This window comes from Ascaphus truei, chromosome 14 (assembly GCF_040206685.1).
Source record: "Ascaphus truei isolate aAscTru1 chromosome 14, aAscTru1.hap1, whole genome shotgun sequence".
Taxonomy (NCBI): Eukaryota; Metazoa; Chordata; class Amphibia; order Anura; family Ascaphidae; genus Ascaphus; species Ascaphus truei.
The window spans coordinates 49655358-49680327 of record NC_134496.1 but is presented as its reverse complement, the minus strand read 5'-3'; the positions used below and the strand labels follow the sequence as shown (position 1 = coordinate 49680327).

At 50.9% G+C, this 24970-nt stretch overlaps 1 protein-coding gene across 1 annotated transcript; it reads left to right on the top strand.

Moving 5' to 3' along the window:
• The first annotated feature begins 6101 nt into the window (after positions 1-6101).
• PSMD2 (proteasome 26S subunit ubiquitin receptor, non-ATPase 2) lies at positions 6102-20473 on the top strand. Its single transcript, XM_075570853.1, has 21 exons — positions 6102-6287; positions 7436-7492; positions 8212-8376; positions 8886-9007; positions 9321-9545; positions 9798-9956; positions 10105-10249; positions 10342-10402; positions 10699-10845; positions 11077-11183; positions 13474-13601; positions 13795-13882; positions 14046-14208; positions 14361-14462; positions 14541-14677; positions 14832-14915; positions 17547-17715; positions 18815-18909; positions 19004-19130; positions 19868-19986; positions 20173-20473. The coding sequence occupies exons 1-21, from the start codon at positions 6147-6149 to the stop codon at positions 20353-20355; spliced, it is 2724 nt and encodes a 907-aa protein (XP_075426968.1). The 5' UTR covers positions 6102-6146; the 3' UTR covers positions 20356-20473.
• Positions 20474-24970: the final 4497 nt, after the last annotated feature.

The following is a 24970-nucleotide window of genomic DNA, read 5'->3' as shown; positions in this document are numbered from 1 at the left end:
AATTCTCAACAGACTCCATAGATTGTGTATCTGAGGACAGGACCACCTCATGTGAAGGAAGGATGCCACCACGCCACGTCCTTTAGGGCGTAATGGGGAGTCGCCCTGAACTTGTTGAAATGTTTTCCGGAGTATTGTACCACTGCGTCATTACTTTGTAACATTTACTTTGATCGTCGTGCAAATTGAGCTCCTGGCTACTAAATCAAACATTTTGTCTCAGTCCTTGCCCTCCATCTCCTCCCCCAGGTCCGTCTCCCAACTCCTAAGAAATCGAAGCTTGTCCTGGAGTTCTAGGTCACTTGAGGATCCTTCCAGGTTTTATTGGATACCATTAAAGTAGGAGGCGGCTGTGCTGCAGCCTGCTGTTCCATCTGTGTGTTTTCAATAAAGCTACGGTGTTCAAACTCGGGACCTGACGTCATTGGGCTGTTTGTTGTCGCTCCGGATTCACCCCTTTCCTTCCACATGACCACATTGCCGGATGCACGCTGGGGGATCAGTCATTGAAGAGTCGTTGGACCCAGGACGGATGAGCTGACAGGGGTAAGATTGCCGTTTTGCCCCTGAGCCCCGACCTTTCTAGTGGTCTCCGTACACTCTTTGCACTTTCCCTTCAGCCTTGCACACTTTCAAGTGTGTTTCACCACTCAGCGCCAGCCAAAAGAGCGCATGACAGTTAAACATTTCTTTAATGGATACCAGTACATGATGGGGCGAGAAATGGTTCTGTGCGTCTTGCCCAGGATGGCCGCTAACCTCACCAAAAGGCGCCACTTATTCCATGGCTTATAATTGAAAAGATCATGGATAGCTATAGATTTAGTGTGTCCACTGGAAAAAAGTGACCGACATTAGACTCACATTCTGGTGGTGGTTGATGACCCCACCAGGGACCCTGAAGCAACTCCACAACGGAGTATTACTGCTTGCTCCACCGGGAAAGATATTTCTCAGAGTTAGGTTATCAGACAAAATCTAAACTGATCAGGGTACGAATTTCCCTCTTAAACGAATGAAAGAGTTACAGGTACGTAAACTTCTAAAGATAACCCAATCATGTTCTTCGAGACGGACGAACTGGGGGAGCATTTTAATAATCACACTGTCCAGATTTTCTCTCCTCTCCCTGTTCATGTGGCGGTCATCTATCGCCACCGACCTCTACTCATCCCCCTTCTGCCTTTCTCTCTCACTTTGAATCCTGGCTCTCTTTCTTCCTCTCCTCAGACTCCCCTGTTCTTCTCCTTGGGGACTTCAATTGCCACATTGATGACCCCTCTCTCCCTTGGGCTTCCCGCTTTCTTTCTCTAACCTCTTCTTTTGGCCTTCAACAGTGGACTACAGCCAGCAACCACAAGGATGGCCACTACTTAGACCTGCTTTTCACTAAGAACTTCTCTCTCTCTGATTTCTCCATTTCCCCTTTTCCTCTCTCTGACCATCATCTCATCTCATTCTCTCTATCTCGCTTCTCCCCTTCTCCACCTCCATCTACACCCCGGTTCTGCAGAAACCTGCGCTCTATTCACTTACCTGACTTTGAGTCCACTTTACGCTCCTCCCTCTCCTCTCTCAGCTTTGCTACAGACCCCGACAACCTGGTCAGGAACTACAACTCTGTCTTGTCCTCCTCTCTTGATCTACATGCCCCACTTTCTCTCTGCTGCACTCGCCCTTCTAACCCTAGACCCTGGCTAAATTCCCACACACGCATGCTGCGTTCCTCCACTCGTTCCTCTGAACGCCCCTGGAGGAAGTCTCACACTCTCGCAGACTTCCTTCACTACAAATTTATGCTATCCTGTTTCAACTCTGACCTCTCGCAAGCTAAACAAGCCTACTTTTCTGCACTAATCAACATGCACAAGTCTAACCCACGCCGACTGTTCTCTGTCTTTGATACTCTACTCAAACCACCCTCTGCTGCCTCTCCTTCCTCCATCTCCGCTCAGGACTTTGCTGACTATTTTAAGTAAAAGGTGGAATCCATACGTCAGAACATCCCCTGTTTCTTCTTCCCATCCTACACCTCTTCCTAACTCTCCTCCTGCCTTCCTTGACTCTTTTTCCACTGTCTCAGAGGAGGATGTGTCGCTGTTGATCGCCTCTTCTCCCTCTACCACTTGCCCTCATGACCCCATTCCCTCCCATCTCCTAAAACCTCTTGCTCCTACTATAATCCCTACGCTCACACACATTTTTAACTCCTCCCTCTGCTCTGGAACCTTTCCATCCTCCTTCAAACATGCAACAGTCATACCATTACTCAAAAACAGCAAGCTTGACCCTACCTGTCTTTCTAACTATCGACCTGTCTCCCTCCTGCCTTTTGCCTCTAAACTCCTTGAACGTCTTGTATTCTCTCGCTTGCTCCATTTTCTCAACACCTATTCTCTCCTAGACCCTCTACAATCTGGCTTCCGCACTGCTCACTCCACGGAAACAGCCCTCACTAAAATAACTGACGACCTCCATGCTGCCAAAGACAGAGGTCATTACACTCTGCTCATATTACTCGACCTCTCTGCAGCATTTGACACCGTGGACCACCCTCTTCTCCTTCACATTCTCCATACTCTTGGTATTCGGAACAAAGCTCTATCCTGGATCTCATCCTACCTCTCCCATCGTACTTTCAGTGTCTCTTCTGCTAACACCTCCTCCTCTATTGATCTCTCTGTGGGGGTACCCCAGGGCTCTGTCCTGGGACCTCTTCTCTTTTCTCTGTACACACTCTCCCTAGGTGACCTAATAACATCTTTTGGGTTTAAATATCACCTCTATGCTGATGACACACAAATATACTTTTCAACACCTGACCTTACACCTGCTATACAGACCAAAGTTTCTGAATGTCTCTCTGCTATATCATCCTGGATGACCCTCTGTCGCCTTAAACTCAACATGGCTAAAACAGAGCTCCTCATACTTCCTCCCAAACCTGGCCCTACTACCTCCTTCCACATTACTGTTGGAACTACGATCATCCACCCAGTAGCCCAAGCACGCTGCCTAGGGGTCACACTCGACTCCTCTCTCACATTTGCCCCTCACATTCAAAACATTTCTAAAACTTGTCGCTTTTTCCTCCGCAATATAACAAAGATACGCCCTTTCCTCTGTTGCTCGACTGCTAAAACGCTGACTCAGGCCCTCATTCTCTCCCGTCTTGATTACTGTAACCTCCTGCTGTCCGACCTTCCTGCCTCTCACCTGTCTCCCCTACAATCTATCCTAAATGCTGCTGCCAGAATCACTCTACTCTTTCCTAGATCTGTCTCAGCATCTCCCCTCCTGAAATCCCTCTCCTGGCTTCCAATCAAATCCCGCATCTCACACTCCATACTTCTCACTTTTAAAGCTTTACACTATTCTGCCCCTCCTTACATCTCAGCCCTAATTTCTCGCTATGCACCACCCCGACTCTTGCGTTCTGCTCAAGGATGTCTTCTTTCTACCCCCTTTTTATCTAAAGCCCTCTCCCGCCTTAAACCTTTTTCACTGACTGCCCCACACCCTCTGGAATGCCCTTCCCCTCAGTACCCGACTAGCACCCTCTCTATCCACCTTTAAGACCCACCTTAAGACACACTTGCTTAAAGAAGCATACGAATAGCACTGTGAACATTCTGAACACATGATACATAAAGCTTGGCCCCCTGCAGACGCACTTACCAGAACTCCCTCCTACTGTCTCTGTACGTTCTCCCTACCTACCACTTAGATTGTAAGCTCCTCGGGGCAGGGACTCCTCTTCCTTAATGTTATGTTTGTCTAAAGCACTTATTCCCATGATCTGTTATTTATATTATCTGTTATTTATTCGATTACCACATGTATTACTACTGTGAAGCGCTATGTACATTAATGGCGCTATATAAATAAAGACATACAATACAATACAATACAATAACACTCTAAAATCTGCAAGTTTGCCAAAGCTGATGGATGTGACAAGTCACTTCCCTACCTTCGTTTCGCAATGTGTGGAATCCCACAGGCATTTGCGGGATTCTCGTCCTTTCTGTTGATATAAAGGTGGAAACCTCGTAGAATCCTGGATTTCATTAAAGAGACATGGGAAGCAGACGTGCAGAGAATACAGCCCACTATGTCATACAGTTGAGGGACCAAGTTAAACAAGTGAGATTTGCACAAGACACCCTTGGAGAGACAGTGAAGCTATGACCACAGGAAGACCCTGGCTGAGAGAATATCACCCAGCTGCTCTGTTGTTACTGCCATCCTCCGAAAGTAAATTGCTGGAAAAATGTTAGGGGCCGGTGCAAAAGCTTACGTAGGGGAGGTAGATGATGAGTTTCGTGCACCAGATAGATGGAAAGGATAACCGGTATTTTTATGTAAACCTCGTGAAACCATGGAAACCTTATCTTATCCATTCAGTTGAGGGTAGGGTACTCGTCTGGGACTAGGGTTGGGTGATATGTCCCCACAAAGCATATGGAGAGGTAAAGAAAGATAGAGGTGGTAGGGAAGGGGTTGGTGGGAGATTTTAGGTTGGTAGGATTGGGAGGTGAGGAGGGGCTGATGGCAGCATCCAGAGTAACATTGCAGTAGGGAAGATGACCTGTGAGACTGAGCTTTAGGGAAAAGTAGTCTGAGACCTATTAGGGGAAGTTAAGGAGATTGTTAGGGAACATAGAAAAAGTAAACAGGGCAGGGAAATGAGAGTGCAGCGGTGAAGAGAAGGGATAGCCATAATGTTACTTTACAGTCCAATGGCGGCAGCAAACGGCAAGCAAATGACAGCGGTAACAAGCACCTTTTGACCTTAGGCAGGTCCAGGGAGTATTAAAGAAGAAAAGCATTAGATGGAAAGAGATGCAGGGGAGCAAGGTATTCAGCTCAGACACAAAGTCATAAATTATGACAATTTCCAGCAGTGTGTATCTTTAACCCTATGCACACTTGGACACAAACATGAACACACGCACACACAAAATACACTTACCTTGGGGGAAGGCCTACAGTGCCGAGAGGCACGCAGCAGCTGTCGGCGGTACTGTGGCGAGCTACCGGTAGCTCGCAATCGACATGTTGGAGACCCCTGATCTACTACGTATTATGAACTGGTTGGCCAGTCTGTTGCGACGTCATGCCTTTTCTGGGTGCCCCGTGGACACCGCGTTGGGGACCCATGCCCTAGAGTCAAATTCAAAACGTGCTCACACTGCTCCTCTCTGCATCTCTGACCTAATTTCCAAGTACTCTCCCACACGCAGTCTGTGCTCCGTTCCTTATCTACGCGTCTCCGCCTCTCTCATTACTTCCTCTCACTGCCGCCTCCAATACTTTTTCCGTGCTGCACCCCAACTGTGGAACTTCGCCCACGCACAGACTATCCCCTACCAGACATACATTTAAAAGTAGCATAAAACACACTTTTTTGGTTGAATAGGCCTTTTTCAATACTCTTGTGACATTTTTCTTGTTTATATTCATCCTTGGACTGCCGAGCTAAACCCATGCTAAGGAACTTTCCCCCACCAGTGCCACACACACACACACACACACACACACACACACACACACACACACACACACACACACACACACACACACACACACACACACACACACACACACACACACACACACACACACACACACACACACACACACACACACACACACACACACACACACACACACACACACACACACACACACACACTATTCTGGGTCTCCACATCACGCCCCACGTTTTTAAATTATAACCTCCATGGGGACAGGGACCTCCGTCCTTCCTATTGCCTCTCTTAATTTATATGTATTCTTTCTGTGATATCATGTTTTTCTCCTCCCTCCCACGTTGTACTGCGCTGTGGAATATGTTGATGTCATACAAATAAAAGATAATAATTCGATCCAAACCAAACTCAACATCCCCCATTGCTATACATTGGAGTACCAATATGGCGACTCGGGTTATTACAAGCAATCAGATGGAGGGAGTACCAAGATGGCATAACAAGCGGCTTGACTCAGCGCAGTCTGGTGACCACGTGATACCCTCCTCCAGTCAGATTCCCCTTTGCACAGTGAGGTCTTGGTGCGTGGTGCGTGCGACGTCACGGGCCGGTGAGTGTGCGCCTGCGCAGTAAGGGATCCGCGGCCCAGACATGGAGGAGAAGCGCCGGAGTGACCAGCAGCCGCAGGCCGGGAAAGGGAAGGAAGCGGCGGGAGAGCCCAAAGCAACGGGCCCGGGGAAGGATAAGAAGAAGGAGGGAAAGGATGGGAAGGATAAGAAGGAGCAGGAGCTGGTGAGAGACCCCCCGGGAGAGGGCGGGAGCTCAGAGCGTGGAGAGGGGACCTGGGGGAGCTGAGTCACTGAGAGGAGACCGGGGGGAGAGGAGACCGGGGGGTGGGAGAGAGAGGAGACCGGGGAGGGGGCTGAGGCACGGTGAGCTGAGTCACTGAGAGAGAGGAGACCGGAGGGAGAGAGAGAAGACCGGGGAGGGGAAAGGAGACCGGGGGGAGCTGAGTCACAGAGAGGAGACCGGGGAGTGGGGGCTGAGGCACGGGGAGCTGAGGCACTGAGAGGAGACGGGGGGGGGGTGAGAAGACCGGGGGCTGAGGCACGGGTGGGTGTGGGGGGGGGGGGGGGAGAGGAGACCGTGGGGACAGCTGAGACACGGGGAGCTGAGTCACTGAGAGAGAGGAGACCGGGGGAGCTGGTAAAGGAGGCGGGAGCTGAGTCAGTGACTGGGGGAGAGGAGACCGGGGGAGCGGGCCTCGGCCTGACAGCGGGAGGGAGGCGCTGAGTCACCGGGGAGAGGAGCGGGGCCTGTGCATACTGGGGAGGAGGCACAGTATATATATAAGGTGATATATCTGGAGTATAGTGTCTGTAGAGGGTATGCAGCATTTTGGGGGTGGGGTCTGTATTTGGGGTACAGTATCTGTATAGGGAAGTGTTTATGGTTCTGTATAGGCTGTACGGTCGTTGGGGTATAGTGTCTTTATAGGGGAAGGGCTTCTGTTTCTATATAGGGTGTGCACAGTGTAGGGAGCTATATAATATTGATATCTTTATTTTATATAGCGCTTTTTCTCCCAATGGGACTCAAAGCTCCTTCACAATTACAGTATAGCGCGCGGTACGCAGTGCACAGGAATAGACACTCCCTGCCCCGTAGAGCTTACAATCTATGATTTTGGTGCCTGAGGCACAGGGAGATAAAGTGACTTCCCCAAGGTCACAAGGAGCTGACACCGGGAATTGAACCAGGTTCCCCTGCTTCAAACTCTGTGTCATTGTGTACAGTGGGTGTCTTTACCCACTGAGCCACTCTATCAAAGTTTCTGCCCCGCTTCAATCTGACAGCTCACCAATTCAATGAATTCTGTCAGATAACACAAGCAATATGTATTTACACTGCCACTGAATGTCTGTGTCACATGTTCGCAGTCTGAAGAGGACAGGCAGCTGCAGGATGAGCTGGAGATGCTGGTGGAACGGTTGGGGGTAAGTGTTAAGTTCTCTTTGTGCTCTATTCCCGTGTCTTGAGCTATTTGTAAGATGATCAATATTGGGATTTAGAGCTGTTTATTAACACTTGGCCTCTTCAGTGAAAGTGGTAGATTATACGGAGAGGATGCGTTTTATCATAATGCTGCCTGTGCCACTTTACCTGAGGTGTCGCACGTGTGCACTGGTTAGTGGCACCCCTGAAGCGTGGCACAGGAGGTAATCACCCATAGACAATGTACTGGCCGGGAATCTGCACACTTGTCATTCTGAAATATAAAGAAATATCCACTAGATTTTGGTTAAAAGATGAGTATTTTGGGGGCAATTACATGTGTTCCTGGTCACAGGCTTTATTTTTGTACAATTATTGTGCTGTATGCTTTCTCGGTAGGTGCGTGGGCCCTGGGCGGTGCCTGCCCGCGTGGGCGCTGAGGGCCCTGGGCGGTGCCTGCCCGCGTGGGCGCTGAGGGCCCTGGGCGGTGCCTGCCCGCGTGGGCGCTGAGGGCCCTGGGCGGTGCCTGCCCGCGTGGGCGCTGAGGGCCCTGGGCGGTGCCTGCCCGCGTGGGCGTTGAGGGCCCTGGGCGGTGCCTGCCCACGTGGGCGGTGCGTGGGCGCTCAGGGCCCCGGGCGGGGCGTGGGCGCTGTGAGCCCCGGGCGGTGCCTGCCCATGTTGTGCATATACGATCCTTTGATACTGATCCTGGTCTCTGCAGGAGAAGGATTCCTCCCTTTACCGACCTGCCCTGGAAGAGCTGCGCAGGCAGATCCGCTCCTCCACCACCTCCATGACGTCTGTCCCCAAACCCCTGAAGTTTCTGCGGCCACACTTCGGGAAGCTAAAGGAGATCTACGAGAGCATGGCCCTGGGGGAGAACAAGGTGAGGGCTGAGGGACAGGTGGGAAGGAATTCATCCTCTGGGAAGGGGGCTTCCTGTGGGTCTCAGCCCAGGAACCTCATTGCTTTGTGGACTGCACACAACCTGGATTTAAATTTAGTCCCTAGTTATAAAAAAGAAAAAAAATCATTTTTAAAACACCTGCTGTCCTCACCAAACCCAGCATCCTGAGCACAATCTGCCCCGGGTCCCCTGCCGTGCCCCGGGTCCCCTGCCGTGCCCCGGGTCCCCTGCCGTGCCCCGGGTCCCCTGCCGTGCCCCGGGTCCCCTGCCGTGCCCCGGGTCCCCTGCCCTGTGAGACACACTAGTCTTGTCCCTATGTCATATTGCAGAGAGCTGGTAAGACCTGGTGATCGAAATAAACACTGACTGGACCCTAAATCCATTCTGGGTCACTGGTGGGTGAGGTGGTAGGGTGGATGGGACAGTGGTTCTTTTCTGTGTCTCATCCTGCAATAGGAGTCACTGTCTGTCTCCCCTGTCCATCCCAGCGCTTTGCTGCAGATATCATTTCTGTCCTGGCCATGACTATGAGCGGGGAGAGGGAGTGTCTGAAGTACAGACTGCAGGGCTCACAGGAGGAGCTGGCATCATGGGGGCACGAGTATGTCAGGTGAGGAAGCAGCCCCAGGCAAGGGGCAAGGCATGCGCTCCGACATGGGAAGCTGGGTCTATGCATGTATGTCTATGTATTAGTTTCCATGTTGTATGGGGAGCGCGTGAGAGTGTCCGCGTGAGAGTGTCCGCGTGAGAGTGTCCGCGTGAGAGTGTCCGCGTGAGAGTGTCCGCGTGAGAGTGTCCGCGTGAGAGTGTCCGCGTGCAATGTACCATTAGGGGTCAGGAAGCTGCTTTGTTGGGAGGTTTCATTAAAAATCCTACCCCAGAGCCCGGCCTCTTGTCACTCAGCTTGTGTGTTCCTGTGCCAGGCACCTGTCTGGGGAGGTCGCTAAGGAGTGGCAGGAAGTGGAGGAGGCGGATAAGTCTCAGCGCGACACGCTGCTGACCCTCGTGAAGGAGATCATCCCCTACAACATGGCCCATAATGCTGAGCACGAGGCCTGCGATCTGCTGATGGAGATAGAGCAGATGGACATGCTGGAGAAGTACATCGATGATAATGCCTACTCCAAGGTGTGCCTGTATCTGACCAGGTGAGTGTGTGAGCGGGCTGCCGGAAACCCACCGGGTGACTGGCAGGGGAGGTTTTTTTTATTTTTACTGTAAACAGCATGTTGTGTAATGACTTACAAAGTCTGTACGATGTGGCCTGGTGGGCGGGTTTACGATGAGGCCCCGTGGCCCTGGGGGGCGGGTGTACGATGCGGGCGGGTGTACGGTAGGCCTCGTGGCCCTGCTGGGCGGGTGTGTGATGTGGCCTCATTTTGGGTGCGTCTCCCCCACAGCTGTGTGAGTTACGTCCCTGAACCTGAGAACTCCGCCCTCCTGCGCTGCGCACTCGCCATCTTTCGCAAGTTCAACCGTTACCCGGAGGCGCTGCGCCTCGCACTGATCCTCAATGACATGGAACTTGTGGAGGACATCTTCACCTCCTGCAAAGATGTGTAAGTGAGGCAGCTCTGCTGTCTGCCATATACTCGGGCAAGGTTCATGTCGGATGATTTGGGTGATGTGGCCCTGAATAGGATTGTTCCCCCTGTATTGCCGGGACACGCACCGTGCCCACATAGTCTCCCTCCCCTCCCTCCGTAGGGTGGTCCAGAAGCAGATGGCATTCATGTTGGGCCGACATGGGGTCTACCTGGGTCTGAACGAGGATGTGGAGGATTATGAGGATCTGACGGAGATAATGTCCAACGTGCAGCTCAACAGCAATTTCCTGGCTCTGGCCCGAGAGGTGAGTGTGTGAGATCTGCTGCCCCCGTTCAACACCTTCCCCCCACCCCCCCCCCCACTCGTCTTTATCAGTAAACGTATGTTTCTCCTCAGTTGGATATAATGGAGCCCAAGGTCCCAGATGATATCTACAAAACGCACCTGGAAAATAACAGTGAGTGGAGGGGGCATGGGGAAGATGTGGGGTGTTGGCACCATTTTGTTTTTTTTGCTTGCTGTTGGTTGTAATGTTAGTCTTTAGACTGCGTGCTTCCCCTGGGGCTTTCACATGGTCACCCTAATCCTGCTGTGCTCAGACTCCGGTATTGCACCACGTGCCCCCCTCGCACCTTGCCTGCAGCGGGTAGGGAGTTCTGCTGGAGATTTGGTGGTTCCCACGGCCCCCCATGTGTTTGGTGGTCTCTCTTTTCTTTCTCTTCCCCCCCATCTAACCCCTCCTGTCTTCCTCAGGGTTTGGGGGCAGTGGCTCTCAGGTGGATTCCGCTCGTATGAATTTGGCTTCCTCCTTTGTGAACGGCTTTGTGAACGCGGCATTTGGACAGGACAAGCTTCTGACTGACGATGGGAACAAGTGGCTGTACAAAAACAAGGACCATGGTGAGATGAGGGCGAGGCTGCCTCTGCGCTGTGCCCAGCGTATTCTGACCGATACACCCCCCCCTCTCGTACCCTTCATTCTCTATAGTACTGACTCCCTCTATGTCCCTCCTCCTCTTCTCCTCCCTCCTCTCCTCCCCACTCCCTCTGTGTCCCTCCCGTCCCTCCATCCCTGTCCCTCTCTTCCACCACCCCACTCTCTCCCCCCAATCACTGTGCGCTGTCTCCCAGGAATGCTGAGTGCTGCAGCCTCTCTGGGAATGATTCTTTTGTGGGACGTAGATGGCGGCCTGACACAGATAGACAAGTATCTGTACTCCTCCGAGGATTACATAAAGGTGCGTGTGATTATAGATCTATATATTCTGTAATAATCTGACTGGCGAGGTAGGCACCTAACCACAGCATTGTGATGTCATCTGTGACATCATGCAGTAGGAAATGGTCACAATATCGCAGTTTTACACTTATAGACACCGGGAGAGGCGATTTGAGTTGACGCCACGGTATAAAGCTTTAGTACCATGTAATGTCGGCTCGATATCGTAATATCAGTAAATTGGACATTTTTCGATATTCTTTTGTACAATGCGCATTCATTGGGATTTTATTTTTAGTAGTCGTTAAATAAATATTCTTATATAATGCAAAGGAGAGGCCCGATGGATACTGGTTCCAATGGAAAGAAACCAGCGAGGGCGGGCATGAATCTAAATATGGAAGGACTAGGCTCTAGACTGATGGAGATAGACGTTTGGCAAACTATGAAAACCTGCAAATAGATTAGTCAATTTAACAATGTAGGTTACGGTCAAATAGCACATAAATACATCTTGGGTTTTTCTAAGTTCCCAAATTACGTGTGTGTGTGTGTGTGTGTGTGTGTGTGTGTGTGTGTGTGTGTCCGTCCGTCCCACCCAGTGCAGGGGTGGCCAACCCGAGACCTGTTGGTGTCCCTTGAGGACAGGTTTTAAGGATGTCTCTGCTTCATCACAGGTGGCTCAGTCAAAGCTGCACCACCTGTGCTGAAGCAGGGATATCCTTAAAACCTGACCTGTTGGTGGCCTTTGAGGACTGGAGTTGGCCACGCCTGGCATAGTGTATATATTCATATACATGTAACTGGGTTGAGCAGACACTCGGGTATTGTAGCACGCACTATGCAGGACCCCAGAGCTAGGAAGCGGAGAGCAGCCAAGGAAAATAACGAGTATCAGACAAAACGTACCCTGGGGGCAGGGTGTCGCCCAAGGTGGCTAACCTTGGCTTGGCAACCGACCTGGTGACCACCAGGAATCTGAAGGCAAAGGGCATCCACTGGCGCACTCAATAGTCAGTACTGTAGAGAGGAACCTCGCTCAGAAACCCCTAGATGTTGTTAGCGTGCTGCCAAGGGAGTGTGGGTATCGAGATAGAGAGATGTGCCTAAAGGAGGCACCAAAGATCCCTTCTAGGAGGCGCACAGCAAACCTTTATAATATAATTTGGTCAGGGGTGAATTGATATATACATAAAATAAAAAAGGTTTATTAAATAACTTCGTTAAAATCGTGTTGTGTAATGTGATGTGTATGACACAGATAAAAATAGACTGGTTAAGTCTATAGTACTACTCTGTTATCCTAGTCACTACCAGTAGTGAACAATGCTAAAGTGATGGTTTCACACAGGTTGCACTCATAGTTTGGACTTAGGAATCAGCTGTAAGCAGCAACACTTTACATCCTGATAAGCTCTCATATGAGTGCAACCTGTGTGAAACCATCACTTTAGCATTGTTCACTACTGGTAGTGACTAGGATAACAGAGTAGTACTATAGACTTAACCAGTCTATTTTTATCTGTGTCATACACATCACATTACACAACACGATTTTAACGAAGTTATTTAATAAACCTTTTTTATTTTATGTATATATCAATTCACCCCTGACCAAATTATATTATAAAGGTTTGCTGTGCGCCTCCTAGAAGGGATCTTTGGTGCCTCCTTTAGGCACATCTCTCTATCTCGGCACTCAATAGTCAACAAGACCCAGTCTCTAGGATACCGGCTGTAACTTGTGGACCTCCTGCTCGGCTAAACGGTTCTGGTAACTGGGCTCCCATTCTCAAAAGCTGCAGCCGTTTCTGGAGAAAATGGGATTCGTCCCCTTTAAGTCCCAGACCCATCCAGGTGCAAGGTCGTGACGGCCAATGACCTGTCCAAGGGGGGTGTCCTGGAGGGGTGGGAGATCACGATTTTCCTGTTGCACGTACTGTAGCCGGTTTAGGGTCCTAAGCGCCCCGCAGAGCTTGGTGCCAGAGGGAGGGAAATACTCCGGCTTGGCAATTCAAATCCTCCCCACATGCAACAATGTAACCCTCATCTCCCCGCATACACACAATTGGTAACACAACTTGGTTAACACACACACATGCATAACATGATTAGGTTAGGGACCGCAACTACTCTTGTATTGTGCCGGGTAACTCCCATTATGGGGCAGCGGACGGGCTTCACCTTTACTATGGGGCTGCCATGCAGTTCTTTACACAGGTTAACAGAGCTAGACATGGACTGGCACTCTCACTGTAACATGGCCACGTCCCCCCTCATTCCCTTCTTCCCTTGCGTCCCCTCCTCAGTCCGGGGCTCTCTTGGCCTGTGGAATTGTGAACTCCGGGGTGAGGAACGAGTGTGACCCGGCTCTGGCACTTCTGTCTGACTACGTCCTGCACAACAGCAATATCATGCGCATCGGGGCCATCTTTGGGTGAGTGCTGGACGGGGGAGGCTGCATTCTCCCGTCGCTGCCTGGTGGAACAATTGCCATGTGTTCCTAGCAGCGCCAACAGCTCTTCCCCCACCCCCCTGATTTCTACACAGCTGCTCGTGCTGACTCCTCTCCCCGTCATCTCGGCCAAGCCACTCCAGCTAAGTCTTCCCTTCTCCCCCCCCCCTTGCAGGTTGGGCCTTGCCTACGCCGGCTCAAACCGAGAAGATGTTCTGACCCTTCTACTTCCGGTCATGGGGGATTCCAAGTCCAGTATGGAGGTGAGGGGAGGTCTCTGGGGGGAGGGATGTAAGTGTTCTGTTACTTGTTCGGACACTTGTGGTTGGGGTCCAGATGTGATGTCACATGATGGTGTACAGTGAGGGATGGGGGGGGGATGAGCGGTGTGGCTTGTGGTTGTACTTACACTCTGATGCCCCTCAGGTGGTCGGAGTGACCGCTTTGGCCTGCGGGATGATCGCTGTGGGGTCCTGTAACGGTGACGTAACGTCCACCATACTACAAACCATCATGGAGAAGTCTGAGCAGGAGCTGAAGGACACGTTTGCTCGCTGGCTGCCCCTCGGCCTGGGACTGAACCATCTGGGTGAGCGGGGAGAACAGGGCTTAGACAGAAAGATGAGTGGAGGCCGGATCTGTGTGCCGGGTTTTCTGTTGGTTTTGGGGTGCCAGGGATGGGGGGGGCCTCCTGTGGTTTTGCATCCCCCTTTTCTCACATTGGCGCTCTGTGTTCTGCAGGTAAGGGGGAGGCCATTGAGGCGATTCTGGCTGCACTTGAGGTCGTGTCCGAGCCGTTCCGAAGCTTCGCCAACACACTGGTGGATATTTGTGCATACGCAGGTAAGTTCTGAGCGCACACAGGGCAGGTGGGAGGAGAGGAGGTTCTGGAGGGTGTAACCCGCTGTCTTCCCCCACAAGGCTCAGGAAATGTCCTGAAGGTCCAGCAGCTTCTCCATATCTGCAGCGAACACTACGACTCCTCCAAGGACAAGGAGGAGGAGAAAAAAGATAAGAAGGAGAAAAAGGAAAGCGCCGCTGACATGGGGTCTCACCAGGTGACACCGCTGGGACATCATGGGCTTATTCTATTTAGCCACTTCGTCACTTCCCCTCTGTTTTTGAGGATTTGCCAAGTCTTTCTCTCTCCCCCCCCCCCTGCCACCACCCTCTATCCCCCTCCCATGTGTTCACTCCGTCTCTCCTTTGCAGGGCGTGGCAGTCCTGGGAATTGCCCTCATTGCGATGGGTGAAGAAATTGGCGCGGAGATGGCTCTGCGCACCTTCGGACACCTGGTAATGTCTGTGGTTGAATTCCTGGTTGAATAAAGCTTGCGGTGTGTGTGTGTGGGGGTCAGTACGAGGAAGCGCACTGAGTGACCTCGTGCTGAGCGGGCGTCTCCTGCGCAGGTGGAATCCCTACTAATACGTTCCAGACTAGACGGAACGCATTTTTGATAGTGTTGTACAGCAACTATGAGCATTACTTGTGAGCACGTTCACGTCTGACAGATCTGCATCCCTGTCTTTCCCCATTGTATTATTTTTCTCTAACATTGCAAAGATTCGCGCTTTCCTCTGTCGCTCTACTGCTAAAACTTTAACGCATGCCCTCATTCTCTCCCGTCTCGACTATTGTAACCTAATTTCCGGCCTTACTGCAGCTCGCCTGTCCCCCTGCAATCTATCCTAAACGCTGCTGCTAGAATCACTTCACTCTTTCCTACACCTGTCTGTCTCCCCTGCTGAAATCCCTCTCCTGGCTTCCGATCAAATCCCGTATCACTTACTCAATTCTCTCTTTTTAGGCTATATATTCTTCTGCCTCTCCTTATATCTCAGCCCTTATTTCTCGCTATACACCTGCCTGACTCTGCTAAGGATGTTTTCCGTTTACCCCATTTGTATCTAAAGCCCTCTCCTGCCTAAAACCTTTCTCACTCCCTGACCCACACCTCGGGAATGCCCTTACCCTGAATATCAGACTAGCACCCCTCTCTCCCCCTCCCTCTCTCCCTCCCTCTCCCTCCCTCTCTCCCTCTCTCCCTCCCTCTCTCTCTCCCTCTCTCCCCCTCTCTCCCTTTCCCCCCCTCTCCCCCTTTCCCCCCCTCTCCCCCTCCCTTTTTGAACCTTTCTTAAAACACACCTCTTTAACAAAGCATTATGGGTACCTCTGCTGGATGATACTATACAGCTCATATGTCCTGGCCCATAGCAGAAACACTTATCAGAACACCCGCCTACTGTCTCTGTACATTCTCCCCACTTACAACTTTGATTGTAAGCTCTTCGGGACAGGGACTCGTTTTCCTATTGTTTTTGTCTCGCGCGCTTATTCCCATTGTGTATTGTAAAGCGCTATGTACCTGGATGGCGCTGAGTGCATTATCTCTTACCATACAATGCTGCCACTGCAGCCAGGCATGCTGGGTAATCACATGCAAATGAGCATTTGGTGTGTCACTTTTTTTATTATTTATAAAATGTTTTACCAGGAAGTAATACATTGAGTTACCTCTCGAGTTATGACCAATACATGGTTACAAATACATAGTTATGAGTGAAAGGGGTTATACATTATATACAAGGCATTGCATGCACAGTTAAAGATAATATACTATAGCAGAAAAGTCACTCAGCGTTAGCGCGGTCTGTAGATATGGTCCCTCTTGCTGCCGTCAGTCTGAGGGAGCCCAGACACCCCCTATAAACGTGAGCTCCTGGAAGGGAGCTCACAGACAGAAAAAGAATAGGCAGACAGGTGCACTAAGGGACATAGACTCGTTTATTAATATATCCCAATACAGGCATACCCCGGTTTAAGGACACTCACTTTAAGTACACTCGCGAGTAAGTACCATATCGCCCAATAGGCAAACGCCAGCTCACGCATGCGCCTGTCAGCACGTCCTGAACAGCAATACCGGCTCCCTACCTGTACCGAAGCTGTGCGCAAGCGGGAGACTATAGAGCCTGTTACACATGCGTTATTTACATCAGTTATGCACGTATATAACGATTGCAGTACAGTATATGCATCGATAAGTGGAAAAAGGGAGTGCTTCACTTTAAGTACATTTTCGCTTTACATACATGCTCCGGTCCCAATGCGTATGTTAATGCGGGGTATGCCTGTATATGTAAAAATAAGGGGAAACCAATGTAACAAAAAAATGGCAAAATAAAGGTTAAAAATGGGTTAAAAAAGGTTTAAAAACAGAGTTTAACCAATATAGGGCGGAGAGGGGAACAGGACAATATCGCATCCACACTAGATAATCAAAGAAAGGTTCTGGAACCGATCAATGAACATACCAAATAGGCAGCGAGATGCGAAGAGCCCTGCACAGCCTCCGCCTGCAAACTCCACAGGAACAGTCTCCGCTCTATATTGGTTAAAACTCTGTTTTTAACCCTTTTTTATTTTGCCATTTTTTGTTATATTGGTTTCCCCTTATTTTTACATGTATTTGGATATATTAATATTAATAAACGAGTTTATGTCCCTTAGTGCGCCTGTCTGCCTATTCTTTTTCTATAATATACTATAGGCGTATATATAACATTTTATACATATATATTTTGCTGCTTGACCGTTTTCACGAGGGCCCCTATAAAGTTACGCCGCCGATTTACACGGCTTTTAAGCATAGAGCTGTTTCCACCTTTTGGGTCTTATCTGTGTGTGCCTGTCTGTCTGTGTGCCTGTCTGTCTGTGTGTCTGTGTGTGTGTGTGTGTGTCTGTGTGTGTGTGTGTCTGTGTGTGTGTCTGATCTGGTAAATTACACAGCTCCGCATCCTGGTAATCTCCTCCCAGCTGTCTCGTTAACCCCCTCCCCTCTTCCAGTTAGTGGGTTCCATTAATCTCTACTCTACCCCCTACACACAGTGTGGCTTTGGTTAACCTCGCCTCTCTTTCCCCGGCAGCTGCGGTACGGCGAGCCCACGCTGCGCAGAGCCGTCCCTCTGGGTTTGGCGTTAATCTCCGTCTCGAACCCGAGACTCAACATCTTGGACACACTCAGCAAGTTCTCCCACGATGCAGACCCCGAGGTCTCCTACAACTCCATCTTTGCCATGGGCATGGTGGGCAGTGGTAAGATTACTTCTCTCCATGTGCAGTGACTGCGCGCTCTGCCCATCTCGCTACTGCTCTTTCTAACAGCAAAAGGAAGGAGCACAAGAGCGGTCCGAGGCCAAGAAGGTATGTATTACAATGGTACGTAAACAAGCAATAAGTTACTTACATATAGATAAAACGCAGTCCGTTCGCATGGGCGGGGCTTCAGTGTAGCGGCACGCTGCTAAGGGGAAGGAGTCTCTCGGTCAGAATGATACGTCCCGCGCGCTGCGACTGAACACGTAGTAACTCCCAAGTTCCTGTACTTCCGGGTAGTCGCGTTACTGCGGGACCCGTATGAAGCTGCCCCCCCCCCTCTCTCTGTGCAGCCTCCGTAACAAAACTCTCCCACACAGACTAATCAATAAATCAGTCCATGGGATATACAGGCAATAGTCCGAGGTAGACCTTTAGCCCAGGAGCACAAATAAAGCCCAAACAGCCACAATGATCTCCGCTACGCGTTTCACATAATAAGTATGCTTCATCAGGCGGTATACTTATTATGTGAAACGCGTAGCGGAGATCATTGTGGCTGTTTGGGCTTTATTTGTGCTCCTGGGCTAAAGGTCTACCTCGGACTATTGCCTGTATATCCCATGGACTGATTTATTGATTAGTCTGTGTGGGAGAGTTTTGTTACGGAGGCTGCACAGAGAGAGAGAGGGGGGGGGCAGCTTCATACGGGTCCCGCAGTAACGCGACTACCCGGAAGTACAGGAACTTGGGAGTTACTGCGTGTTCAGTCCCAGCGCGCGGGACGTATCATTCTGACCGAGAGACTCCTTCCCCTTAGCAGCGTGCCGCTACACTGAAGCCCCGCCCATGCGAACGGACTGCGTTTTATCTATATGTAAGTAACTTATTGCTTGTTTACATACCATTGTAATTCGTACCTTCTTGGCCGCGGGGCGCTCTTGTGCTCCTTCCTTTTGCTGTTTGGCCGCTGCGGGAGGTTCGGGGCGGGGGTGCGTCTCCACGCACGAGTAGCTGCAAGAGGATAAAGAAGTTCTATTACAGGATTATACTTGGGAAGCATGAGCGCGGATTGAACACCATTTGCTCTTTCTAACAGGCACTAACAACGCCCGTCTGGCTGCCATGCTAAGGCAGCTGGCACAGTATCATGCCAAGGACCCTAACAACCTGTTCATGGTGCGACTGGCACAAGTAGGTACCGCAGTAACTCTGCCAGCCTCTGAGCCCTGCTCTCCCCCCTGTGTATACCTGGGGCTGTGTATTACAGTCTCGCGTGTCCTTGCAGGGTCTCACTCACCTGGGAAAGGGGACCCTCACACTCTGCCCATATCACAGTGACCGGCAGCTCATGAGTCAGGTGGCGGTGGCCGGACTTCTGACTGTACTCGTGTCCTTTCTTGATGTCAGGAACAGTAAGTCGTTTCTTCTCCCTCGCGGGTCTCTCTCCTCTTCTCCCTCGCGGGGTCTCTCTCCTCCTCTTCTCCCTCGCGGGGTCTCTCTCCTCCTCTTCTCCCTCGCGGGGTCTCTCTCCTCCTCTTCTCCCTCGCGGGGTCTCTCTCCTCCTCTTCTCCCTCGCGGGGTCTCTCTCCTCCTCTTCTCCCTCGCGGGGTCTCTCTCCTCTTCTCCCTCGCGGGTCTCTCTCTCTCCTCTTCTCCCTCGCGGGTCTCTCTCCTCCTCTTCTCCCTCGCGGGTCTCTCTCTCTTTCTCTCCTCCTCTTCTCCCTCGCGGGTCTCTCTCTCTCTCCTCTTCTCCCTCGCGGGTCTCTCTCTCTCTCTCTCCTCCTCTTCTCCCTCGCGGGTCTCTCTCTCTCTCTCTCTCTCTCTCTCCTCCTCTTCTCCCTCGCGGGTCTCTCTCTCCTCCTCTTCTCCCTCGCGGGTCTCTGTCTCTCTGTCTCTCTCCTCCTCTTCTCCCTCGCGGGTCTCTCTGTCTCTCTCCTCCTCTTCTCCCTCGCGGGTTGGTCTCTCTCTTCTCCCTCGCGGGTCTCTCTCTCTCCTCTTCTCCCTCGCGGGTCTCTCGCTCTCTCCTCCTTCTCCCTCGCGGGTCTTGCTCTCTCCTCCTTCTCCCTCGCGGGTCTCGCTCTCTCCTCCTTCTCCCTCGCGGGTCTCTCTCTTCTGGCTTGGGCGGGTCTCAGTCTCCCTCTCTCTCTTAGTTGTCCTGGGAAAGTCTCATTACGTGCTGTACGGTTTGGTTGCTGCGATGCAGCCGCGCATGTTGGTCACATTCGATGAGGAGCTGCGGCCTTTGCCTGTGTCTGTGCGAGTGGGACAGGTGAGTCAGAATAATCTGTGTCCCAGCTGGGCTCCCCGTCTCTGCGTCTCGGCTGCGCCCCTCCCCCCCCCCCCTGTCGCTGCGTCTCGCCTGGCCTCCCCGTCACTGCGCACTCGGCTTTGCAACGAGACATCCCTGCGTGTTTTGGGGGTAGGCGAGTGACCGTTCTGTGTTCCTTCCCTCCAGGCCGTGGATGTTGTTGGTCAGGCCGGAAAGCCCAAGACCATCACTGGGTTTCAGACGCACACTACGCCCGTGTTACTGGCACATGGCGAGAGGGCAGAGCTGGCCACAGAGGAGTATTTGCCTGTCACCCCCATCCTGGAGGGCTTTGTCATCCTGCGCAAGAACCCCAACTATGATGTGTAGTGACACAGGGGTATCACTTGGGAGGGGGGAGATCTGCGTAATGGGGTAAGGGGGCAGTCTAGTCTTGTTTTTTCTTTTTGTTACTATATAGATATTATTAAATAATTCCACAACTGTCCTGCGAGTCTGGTCTCTTTATAATCCCTCCCACCCCTCTCTGGGGTAAGAACCGGACATTACCCCACATGCGATGCACCGAAGTGCAATGTGTCCAGTGATGTCATGTTACAAATAAATGTTTTACCTGGTCATCTACATTATATTAAGCTCTTTGACACCACAATCAATCAGTAACTCGTCTTGGGATAGTTGGCTGTCCAGTGTAGAATAATTATTCTCCACATAGCAGTAGAAGGTATCAATGCAATCCCTTAAAATCACTGATTCTCCTAGGGCCAGTGAAAAAGTGCCCTGTGTAAGGAGTCAAACTATAGAGTGAAGACAAAATGGAAACTCGTGTAAGGGAATTACCAACTAGCTGCCCGGTCAGTGTCGTGACTGGGCTATTAAGGGCTTATACCTAATGAGTACCTGGTTTCCCCCCAAAAGAATAAACAAATGTGGAAAAACATGTCTGAAAATGAAAGCAATTCATTCAAAGGCACACGGGTGCAATTGTGGCATGTCCGAATTAATGGTAGTGTAAAGATGGTCAGCGCAAACCTCATGGACCTCAGGATATTTGATGGAACCGGATACAATTGATTAAAAGAGGAATAAAAACACAAAATTAGTGCATCATATCCACATGTGTGGGGGATGTGGGGAGGGGGTGGAGGGGAAGGGGGGGGGATGGGTGTGAAAGGAGGATACGCTGGAAGGGTTAATGATGATTTTCCACTATCTAATCAAAGAATACATAAATATATGGATTCAGTGACTCACACGGCCTTGTGTGGTGTCTCTCCCTCAATGCAGACTGAAGTGGGTTAATGTAGACTCATAAGCTGGAGTCTTAATACATATAAAACTCACACGGCCTAATGTGAGTTCTTGCCCTGAGAGGGTGGTGTCCTGTAAGGATGGTGTCTGGTCGTCTCAGCCAAATATCCCCCAATAGGTGTGGTGTGTGAGTGTCTCCTCTCCCCGTTTCCCAGAAGACCAAAAAGAATGTGTGCAAACCAGGGTTAACAATTGAACAGGTCTTTATTGGGTTAACAGTTTAAGACATGAGCATAAAACATGCATACATGTTGTGCAACATAAACATAAAAGGTATAAAACAGTATATGACACAATGAAGTAGACAAAACACAAAGTACACTCACTTTAATGTAACTTCTGATGCCCAGCATCAGCCGCTCGGTACAATCCTACACGGTCTCCTCCTCCGTTGTTGCTCTCACTGGCGCGTCCGGCAGTGGAACCGGAAGAGGGGATCTGCACCGGATGTCCTGCGGTCGGCTGGGTCCCTCTCTCAATGAGCTCCGGCAGGGAACAACGCGTTTCGCAATAAGCTTCGTCAGGAACACTACTTCACACTCATATAATTTTATTATTTTTAATATAGTTAAGGCGTTGTAATATTTTTAAGCCAAACTATTTAGGGAGCGCCCCAGTTCAAACATTGTCCATGTCCGAATTAATACAAGAAAAATGGTGTTAGTGCTTGAAGAGAACTTACAGAAGAAAATTGCCCAAAAGCTCTAAAACGGGTCAAAGACTGAGCTGTGCTACCTGTGCTGAAGCAGGGATATCCGGAAAACCTGACCTGTTGGTAACTAAATTGATGGTACTCTAAGTTGGTAACCATCAGTTGATTGTCTACATTGTGCTTCTTATAGAATATTAATCTACATTGTAGGTCTACTATTGTGTTCATTTTCATGGGGGTTGAGCGAGAAGTATGTGATATGATGAAAAATGAGAGAGAGGGAATATACATACAGGTGGTCCTCAGTTTGTTTTCCATCAAACGGCTTATCGATGCTGCGTAATGCCTGGACCATCACTACAGGCCAAGGGCACCGCAGCTGTCCTAGCTTTTCGCTGCCTTCCTACCAGAGACAGAGGTATGTATGGTCCACACTCACTCTCTCTCCCCCCCGGAGGGTAGAGGACTGGAGAAGGCCCAATAATCAGCCTCTCCAATGTGTGCCCTGCCTTCCTCAAGTGGAGAAAGGCACTACTAAATTTGGGTGGTACCTGCCCTTAAGTACAGCCAGGAGGAAGGCATCAGATCTGGCTCATGATTGGTCATGCCCAGGCCTGATATCACCGCCACCTGCTGTCACTCAAGTGCAGATCCTAGGAGGGGGAAAACCCCATATCAACTACTGGCAACCTGATTGTACCAGGGTATACTGCCAGCCCAAGGGCAGAATAGTAGCCCTCATGTGACCTGGCTACACTCTCCCTCTGGTGGAATCCCAACAATCCCGCTTGGGTTCTAAATTTTCTGGTACCATCCTCGAATGTAGCCTGAACATAACAAGAACATTTCACACAATGGTTTATCACATTCACATATATACATAACACATTTCAAGGAAATACAGTACATACAGTTTTATTTGAGACATATCAAATGACTGCCTTACTGAACATAGGTTCCGCCCAACATGGAGAACCCTTTTAATCAGTAGTAGTGCTCTGGGTCGGGCTTTCTTACTAGCGCTCCTGACTCGTCAGTTACCGTAATAGAGAACACCCGCTTAGGGTTTTGTTCGGATACGTACTCCACCCTATCCATGTGCAGTGACCTTCCGACCTTCCAAACACTCACCAAGTAAGCTATCCTCTCCTGCATGTTATGGAAAGTGCTCCGGCTATGTTCTCCCTGTTGGCGTCAATCTCCCTCATTAACGGCTCGGGTACATACGGGTACTCGAACCCATGGGAGCTCCGGTATTTTTGCACTACATGCTGCTCAGCTCGGCTGATTTTAGTGAGCCTGCGACCCTCAGCCTGACCTGGCTGTACCCAGTATAATGGTTCTTGAACTGTGGAGGCTCATAATTATTTAGGACCATACCCGTAGACTATAATACCCAACCTGATCTCCGCTTCTCTCCTCATGGCCTCGGCAGCCTCGTTGGGGTTAAACACTCCTTCAGCCCACCAATAGTCTACTATGGTTCCGGTCTCTAACAAGAATCTCATGCGGTCCATAAAAGGCACGCACCCCCTGAATCTAGTGTGCCACCAAGGTAAAGACCCGGTGCTGCTTACAGCAGACCCTGTGTAGGATGCGGTGTTGGTGGAACCTGAAATATCAGACATTGCATAGTGACTAACCACTGTTAACGCTACATACGTCATCCTCTATGTCCCTATCATCGGCTAACATCGTATTCCCGTAAGACCAATCTTTCCAGTCCGCAGACGGAGCAAGAGTCTTATCAACTCGCGCGCTCCTCTTCTTAGAGTACTTCTCTCTCGACGCCCGCTCAGCCTCCCCAGGCGGTACCCCACCCTGAGATATCCTGGTAGAAGGGGTTCCCGTGGTAGCATGCCATGCGGAAGTTTCAGCAAACGAAGGGCGGCAAGATCAGCCGTACTCGTCGAGGCTAAAGGGGCTTTGAAAATGTCAGAGTCCCGGTCACTGTCACGCGGGTCTACATTACCCGGAACCGACACCAGTGGGATGCGGACCACGTGAGGTGTAGGGGCTGGCGTGGGCTTATGCGCCCGCAAATAGTCCAGTGACTGGGCCAGAAAAGCAGGGGTTGGGACATCCGGACGCACCGGAGGTCGGTCGTCCTCGTTCCCTTTTCAGGCTTGCCCTGCATTCGTACATAGACTGAATGAACGCAGGGACAGTGGTACTCACCGGCATTGTCTCATCCGACCCAGCGGTCGCTAGCAGTTCAGCATCACTTCCTGGCAAGTCGATCTGGATCCTGGAGCATATCCAGATCCCGTACTGGAAGGGCGTTGGCATCCGGCCATTGCTTAGAGGTGGGATTTTTATCTTTTGTCCGCTCCCGCTACGTGGTCGTTGGCACCGGAAGGCATCTCCATTGGTACCGGAGAATCGCTGAATAGGCCTCTGGACACCTCCACAAAAGGTTATCGTAACGGGCTCCTCTGTCGTGCAGAGCCGTTGGCACCATTCAGTCCGTCCTCGATCTCGGTCGGCATAGTCAACAGCGGCCGAAACACCACCGAAGACCGACGGCTAGTTGTGCATGAAGAAGGTAGGGACACATCCGCAGGGGAAAGGCACCGGATCATTTCCGCGTCCACAGTGGCAACCGGCAAAGCGTCTCCGGGCTCCTGCACCTCTGGGAACAGCGGTGCTTCCTCACCCCAGGCAGTCACCTTACCCGACATCTCGTGGGCGATTTCCGGTTCACCGACCATCTCTGGTTCCTCTGCGGGGACCAGGTCTGGTACCGTCTCAGCCTGCTCGATAGTCATCGGGATACTCTGATCCCCTTGGGCCTCAGCTCGGGCGCATGAGCCCTCTGAAGCCTCCATATTTGAGGTAGATTGCTTGGTAGTAGCAGGGTTGACCACCCAGGTATTGGGGTCGATCACATCCTTCTTGGCAAATGCCATAGGCCGCAGCAGCGTGGGCTTCAGGAACTGTGCTCCGCAGCGGGGACACTGGGCTTCCCAGACCAGGTCGCCACCTGGAAAGTCGCACTTGGGACAGAGGCATCGAAGGTAC

Bases quoted from the DNA above. Each gene is read 5' to 3' on its own strand.
- PSMD2 (XM_075570853.1), top strand. From the start codon at position 6,147: ATGGAGGAGAAGCGCCGGAGTGACCAGCAGCCGCAGGCCGGGAAAGGG. The intron at 14,209-14,360 runs GTGAGCGGGGAG...TGTGTTCTGCAG, and splicing joins CCTGGGACTGAACCATCTGG to GTAAGGGGGAGGCCATTGAG. The intron at 14,678-14,831 runs GTGACACCGCTG...TCTCCTTTGCAG, and splicing joins CTGACATGGGGTCTCACCAG to GGCGTGGCAGTCCTGGGAAT.